The following is a 7,500-nucleotide window of genomic DNA, read 5'->3' as shown; positions in this document are numbered from 1 at the left end:
AGTGACGCAATTATCCTGTATATGCTGTTTTTTTTAGTTTTCTCTGTTTTTTTTGCATATTTTATATTATATGTTTACAGTACGATAACTTCGGCACAACAGCTGGGCACCTCAGATAAACGCTCACAAGAGTCAGTTACCCTGATAGCACGCGAGAGAGATCACGTCGCTTTTTTGGCGGTGCTTTATTACGTGTTTTTGGTGTATTTTCTTGTGAATAATTCAAAATGCCTCGTGTGAGTGCTAAAAGGAAAGCGTTTATTGACTCTAGAGTAGACAACTTTAAGAAGAAAACGAACAGACCAACAAACACCTGCTGAAGCAAGTACGTCATCAGCATCCCCACCCCATTCTGGCAATGACCTGGAGTGCCCTGGAAGTGACCTGACCTCCCAATAATGACTTCACATACCTTACTGATGAAATATATAAGTACAGATTCCATATTAATAATTTTCCTTGTCATCTACATGTTGTAATGCAATGTGCAAGATAAAATCGCAATTATCTCGAAAAAAAAAATTTTGCATAAATGTTGGAATAACTCGGCGTGTAATGGATCTATTTTTATATTTCATGTAGCAAAATAATCGTGGGAATGGGTTTTAAAAATCTATGGAAACGCATTTGTTATGTTTTAGGAATTAATTTAAAAAATTTTAAAGGGCATAATTAAAGATAAAAAAAAGACTCGCTTTTGCAATTGTCACAGTGCATTTATTTTTTTAAGATAGGCTTAAAAGCCCCCCTAGTTTTTTAGATGAGGGTTTCTTCTATGTATAAACGAAAGGAAATAGTCATTCTCTCAATAGTTAAAAAATTATAACACACTTTCTAAAGTCTCTCGAAGGTGTTTTTATTTTTTACGCAAAAACTACTTGTCCGATTTTAATGATATTAAGTATATAGTAGCATTATATGACAATAATTGCCATGTTAAATTTTGATAAGCCTACTTAAAAAACTGTTGTCAGGAGAACCGAAAATCATTAATCGCAGTCGTAAGATAGTACGACTCCCTTAAAGATACCTACCCAAAGCTTCTCACTGAGAAACATTTAACTAAATCTTTACAGGAATAGTTCTTTTCTGAATGTATGCAAGATAAGTGGAAACTAATTACTACAACAGAACATCCTGTCATAAATTCTCCTACTAGTATCATCAAGACAGACATTACCAATGTAGCTTTTAGTTCCAAAAATCAATTTAATTATTTTGTTCCAATTACTTTCATTAGTGTCTAAGGCATCAGCCTCATTATACAGTTTTTTTTTCAAGTTAGCAATATTTCTGTCAATAGTGGTAGGATGCAGAATGCTTTCCTGGGATAAGGGTAAGTTAGGTATGCAGAGCAGATGCTTTACCAGGCCTATGGCAGGTCCAGCCTCTGTCCACTAGTGACTCTGAACTGGGTCCTTATCCACCGTGGTGCCCAGCCACAGCAGTAAACACCAGGCGACAGTGGAAACTCACAAGCTTGGGCAGGGCTCAATCTGCCAACCACACAGGTGTGAGGTCAATGCGCTACCACTGAACTAGCTTGACAGCAGGACTTTCTTGGGATATTGCAATTGCCATATCTAGAACCCTTATAGATGACAAAAGTTAAAAAATAATCTCCACTATTGGACATAAAAATGATGTGATTTTATACCTTTACAGGACTGGTAAAGAATTGAGGTCACAAACTAGATGTAAAATAGTTTGTTGCTTGGACCCTCGTTGAGATGCATTCATGGAATACTTTTGGAATGTCTAATAACTGCACTCCCATTACACAGGATGCAAAACTCTGAAGTTGGTTGAAGTAACTGATCAATATTAACAGGTACCCAACAATAGTATTGTTAGGTATTATTACAGTTCACATGGATGAATTTCTTCCTAATCATTGAATTTTAAGTTGCTCAATTACATAATACTGTTAGTATCTTGAAATCCTCTTTAAAAAATATAGGACTTGTATAAGAAGGTTGTATCAGTATTTGAATAATTCATGCTGTTTTCTTGAAAGATTTGCTTTTGCTTACATTGTCACCAAAAACAAACACTTGTAACACTATGATCAACAACTATTGGCAGTTTACTTAAAGAGAAAGAAAGAAAGAAAGAAAGAAAGAAAGAGAGAGAGAGAGAGAGAGAGAGAGAGAGAGAGAGAGAGAGAGAGAGAGAGAGAGAGAGAGAGAGAGAGAGAGAGAGAGAGAGAGTGTGTGTGTGTGTGTGTGTGTGTGTGTGTGTGTGTGTGTGTGTGTGTGTGTGTGTGTGTGTGTGTGTGTGTGAACATGCGTTTGTGCATGCGTTGGTGTTGGTGTTTGTGGAGTGTGGGTGTGGGTGTGGGTGTGGGTGTGGGTATGGGTGTGGGTGTGGGTATGGGTATGGGTGTGGGTATGGGTGTGGGTGTGGTTATGGGTGTGGGTGTGGGTATGGGTATGGGTATGGGTATGGGTGTGGGTGTGGGTGTGGGTGTGGGTGTGGGTGTGGGTGTGGGTGTGGGTGTGGGTGTGGGTGTGGGTGTGGGTGTGGGTGTGGGTGTGGGTGTGGGTGTGGGTGTGGGTGTGGGTGTGGGTGTGGGTGTGGGTGTGGGTGTGGGTATGGGTGCAGGTGTGGGTGTGGGTGTGGGTGTGCGTGTGTTTCTGTTTCTCTGTGTTTCCCTTTTTGTGTGTGTTTCCCTTTGTGTGTGTTTCCCTTTTTGTGTGTGATTCCTTTTGTGTGTGTGTTTCCCTTTGAGTGTGTGTTTCCCCTTCTGTGTGTGTTTCCCTTTTTGTGTGTGTTTCCTTTTGTGTGTGTGTTCCCTTTGTGTGTGTGTTTCCCTTTTTGTGTGTTTCCCTTTGTGTGTGTGTTTCCCTTTTTGTGTGTGTTTCCTTTTGTGTGTGTTCCCTTTGTGTGTGTGTTTCCCTTTTTGTGTGTGTTTCCTTTTGTGTGTGTTCCCTTTGTGTGTGTGTTTCCCTTTGTGTGTGTGTTTCCCTTTGTGTGTATGTTTCCCTTTGTGTGTGTGTTTCCCTTTGTGTGTGCATTTCCCTTTTTGTGTGTGTTTCCCTTTTTGTGTGTATTTCCCTTTGTGTGTGTGTTTCCCTTTTTGTGTGTGTTTCCTTTTGTATGTGTTCCCTTTGTGTGTGTGTTTCCCTTTTTGTGTGTGTTTCCTTTTGTGTGTGTGTTCCCTTTGTGTGTGTGTTTCCCTTTTTGTGTGTGTTTCCTTTTGTGTGTGTTCCCTTTATGTGTGTGTTTCCCTTTCTGTGTGTGTTTCCCTTTCTGTGTGCATTTCCCTTTCTGTGTGTTTCCCTTTCTTTGTTTCCCTTTCTGTGTATGTGTTTCATTTCTGTGTGTTTCCCTTTCTGCATATGTGTTTCATTTCTGTGTGTTTCCTTTTTGTGTGTGTGTGTTTTTGTTTCTGTGTGCATTTCCGTTTCTGTGTGTTTCTGGTTTTGTTTCTGTGTGTTTCTGGTTTTGTTTCTGTGTGTTTCTGGTTTTGTTTCTGTGTGTTTCTGTTTCTGTATGTCTTTCTATTTCTGTGTGTTTCTGTTTCCGTTTCTTGGTGTGCTTATGTTTCTGTTTCTGTTTCTGTTTCTGTTTCTGTTTCTGTGCGTCTGTGCATCTGTGCATATCTTTGCGTGTGCATGTGCGTGCGTGGCTGTCTGTCTGTCTGTCTGTCTGTCTGTCTGTCTGTCTGTCTGTCTGTCTGTCTGTCTGTCTGTCTGTCTGTCTGTCTGTCTGTCTGTCTGTCAGTCAGTCAGTCAGTCAGTCAGTCAGTCAGTCAGTCAGTCAGTCAGTCAGACAGTCAGACAGTCAGACAGTCAGACAGTCAGACAGTCAGACAGTCAGACAGTCAGACAGTCAGACAGACAGACAGACAGACAGACAGACAGACAGACAGACAGACAGACAGACAGACAGACAGACAGACAGACAGACAGACAGACAGTCAGTCAGTCAGTCAGTCAGTCAGTTTGTCTCAATGTAAAACATACTGTATCTGCTTACTTATAAGCCACATATTTTTGCTAAAATATTGCAGTTGTGGGTCTGGTTTACATCATGATATAAAACACTTTATTTGTATGTACTCTTCTGTGGCCTGTAGTTACAAAGCACAACCACTAATAAACCTCCTAATCTATATCATCTGCTGATTGTTGCTACATTTTGTGGGTATAATAATTCAACCTAATGCAACAATTCAGGAAACATGACCTTGAAAGAACGATCTCCCACACACACCTTCCAGGATTATTTTTTACATGAGTCAAAATTCCTTTTCCATGAGGGCTGATAATATATATTACCAAACAACTATGAAAGTTTTACTATACGAAAAATACTCTTGAAATATGTCTGCCAGCAAGCCCAAATTTTCTCTTCACTTTGCACCAGAATCATCCAATCAGTTCTACATTATATACCAGACTTATTTTATAATCTATCATACTGATTTTCTCAACTAATGATAGATCACAAGGGGCAACTCCACAATATCTTAGGGAGAATGTTTACACATCATTTTTAATAACTATCCACAATGAATTCCCTATATTTTGAGCAATATTGTAAGTACATATATATTCAAAAGACCATCTCTTAAAGGAAAAAAAAAATATGATATAAAAAAGAGAATATTAGTGAAGAAAATGTAAAGTAAGAAATAGCATGAAAGCAGCATGTAACACATCATGCTCTTGTTCACCCATTGATGCTGGAAGTGCATGTACATATGTACTGCCCACTTTAGTTTTGTTTTATTTATTTTTTTTACACACAGGTGGCTCCATATGGACTAATTGACCAAGGGGTCAATTAGTAGGCCTCAGATATTTACCTAATATCTTTGTTTTTCATGAAAAAAGTTATTTTCATTGCAAAAATTATTGTTTTTAATGGCAATGGCGATGACTATGATTATGATGACAATGTGATGATAATGACAATAATAATCAAATTAAATATGTTTTCTCCAAAATCCAAGTAACTGTTTAAATAAGTGAGGTGAGGTAAGCCTAGCGACTGACTCCTTGGTGACTAATCAATTGTGGAGCCATCAATGGGTAAAAAAAAATACATAAATATATACAGGACAGTCCATGTTCCCAGCAGCAATAGATCAACAGTTTCCTTCGATTTCACTGAAAGCTAACCTAAAGCAATGCTAATTAATCATCAATCAGACCAATGAAATCATAATACGAGAGAGTCAGATCAAAAATAAAACAAACAATAGATCATCATCTACATCAGCCAAACACTAAATCAGTAACTCAATGAGCAATCAAGAAACTATATTAGGTGGATAATAAACCAACTTTTATCTTATTCAGATGTGCCATATGAAATCCACGGACTCTGGATAAGTGTATCAAGAACATTGTAATAAAGTATTCAGATATAACCTTCTTCCCATTACTTATGGACTATGAAGATGGTTTACACCTATTCCATTTATTACCATTGAAAACTCTGAAAATTTGTATAAGAACTGCATTTCAGCATTCATGTTCTTGTGGAAAAATAACCAGACTATAAGTAAAGACACTAATAGATTTTACCCTTTTGGGATCAATGATGGTATAACTTTGGGTAATCCATTAAATAATGACTAACCTTTTTACATTATACATAATACACCCTGTGACTAATAACAAAGGGTGGCTTATAAGCAGGCACATATTGTAAGTGATTCTAGCATTCTAAACATTCTAAAGATATCAGAATAAAGATTCAAAAAATAATACGGCATAATAAGGGAACTAAATTTTAATCTGCATTTTTTGGTTACCATTTTACCAAACTATGAATAATTTATGAGTAGGATTTGCTGTGGAATATATCTCTAATCAGTGAGATATGTTTCTCTTTCTTGTTTTATTTGGAAATGCACTTTTTTTTAGAAATGTAACTATGCACTTTCTTTTGAAAGAGAAAATTATAATTTCCATACTTTGCATTTAACCAATCATTCAGTATCAAAGATAGTAGGACAATTTCAGATTCATACATGATACTATGAAGCATTTTTTTCTTCATCTTTTTTTATAATATGGACCTGTGATTTGGTTGCACATAATATGTACAAGTAAAGAATGTTTCTTTATAATTTACACTGTAATTATTTCTTTTAAACAATTATGGCTAGCACCTGACCTGTCTTTCCTCACAATACTAGCTTCAATCCACCCCTTCTAGCTCAGGTGAAGACTCCTCTTCATACAAAAGTGACTCGTCCTCACCTTCTGATATACTAGATACATCATCACTCTCTGCAGTTATGGGGTTTTCAGGTACTTCAGTGTCTTCCTTCACCTCAATTTTGGATTTTAGTCTCTTGAGGTGCTTCAAAAGGGTCGCATACTGAAAGTGGCCACGCCATTCCCGGAAAGGATCCTGAAAACAAGCAGATATCAATTCTGTACAGAAGAATTTCAGTATCAAAAAAATTCTCAAATTCAATAAATAATTACATTTCTTCAAGCAGTGTAATATTCATCATCATCATAACACCATGAGCATCTTATTTATATAAAAATTGAAGGAAAGAAAAAAAGTCCCACAATTTTGGGGCTTGCATTCATATTTCAAAGACAAGAGTATCTCTAATTTCTAAAAAAAAAAAATATAATAACAATAATAACTATATTGTAACAAATGTAATCATATTGTAGTGCTATGACACAATCAGCCGTATTCTTGAACGTTTTCTGCGTGTCATGGCCATGTCATGTTCATGTTGTGTCCATATCGTGTTCATGTCACGAATGCGGTAATCTAGGACGCAAAAGCGTGGCACGTTTGTGTCAGCTGCTTCAGGTTTACCAACCGTTCCAAAGTTAACATGTTTCAGATGAATGGCACTGTCCAAACGACAAATTCATAAGAGAAACTACAATCATAAGTAGCATTAACATAAGATAGTACAATTTTGGTATGAATCAGTCGTTGTACTTGTTCCTAGTTAAAGAATTGAAAACCATATCATGAACTTGCCGTTGGTAATTCACTCTACGCTCGATCAAAACAAACGGGATGAGAGGGATCATGTGTTTATGAATAGATCTTCCTTATTTTGTCTCTGTATATACTGTACATATATGCGTATCTTTAATATATCATACATAAAGATTTAATGTATACATATTTCTTAAAATTATATACTTTAACTTTATGTTCCTGACTACTTTTACCATTCATTTAACTTCACTCTCCTTCGAAAAGTCCGCCAAAAGGTAAACAAACTCAAAATCAGCAGAGGATCCATGTTTTCCTAAAAGGGTTTGTAATCCAAGTCTAGGACAATGATGCCTAATATATCCAATATAGATGTTACTTTCCAAACGTAGTATGCTCATATGAAGTATTGGTAAGAAAAAGTACAGTAAAAATATAATATTTTTCACCCGTGTAACTATCGTGACAAGCCTACCCCCTTGTCACGGAGTTTCCACGATTGCTCCAATACTTTCCACGCTTTTGCCACGACTTTGCCATGCTTTTCCCACGATTTTGCCACGAACC

The 7,500-nt window shown here is 36.9% G+C and overlaps 1 protein-coding gene across 6 annotated transcripts in view; it reads right to left on the bottom strand.

Annotated features, from left to right (window-relative positions):
* Positions 1 to 7,500, bottom strand: part of LOC122266919 (ubiquitin-conjugating enzyme E2 Z) — a 27,416-nt gene that overhangs the window by 7,527 nt on the left and 12,389 nt on the right. For 3 of the 6 annotated variants that reach the window (XM_086550372.1, XM_086550371.1, XM_043036884.2), the window contains exon 6: positions 6,219 to 6,372. In XM_086550372.1, coding sequence (XP_086406498.1) covers positions 6,219 to 6,372 — 154 coding nt within the window. Of the gene's footprint in view, positions 1 to 6,020; positions 6,373 to 7,500 lie in introns of those variants that run through there. The other 3 variants (XM_043036886.2, XM_043036885.2, XM_043036883.2) reach the window with 1 other exon arrangement.

The sequence above is a fragment of the Penaeus japonicus genome, unplaced genomic scaffold (genome assembly GCF_977035675.1).
Source record: "Penaeus japonicus unplaced genomic scaffold, GWHDUDI00000001_assembly GWHDUDI00000023, whole genome shotgun sequence".
Taxonomy (NCBI): Eukaryota; Metazoa; Arthropoda; class Malacostraca; order Decapoda; family Penaeidae; genus Penaeus; species Penaeus japonicus.
The sequence above is the reverse complement of the archived record's forward strand: the minus strand, read 5'-3'. Positions and strand labels throughout refer to the sequence as shown.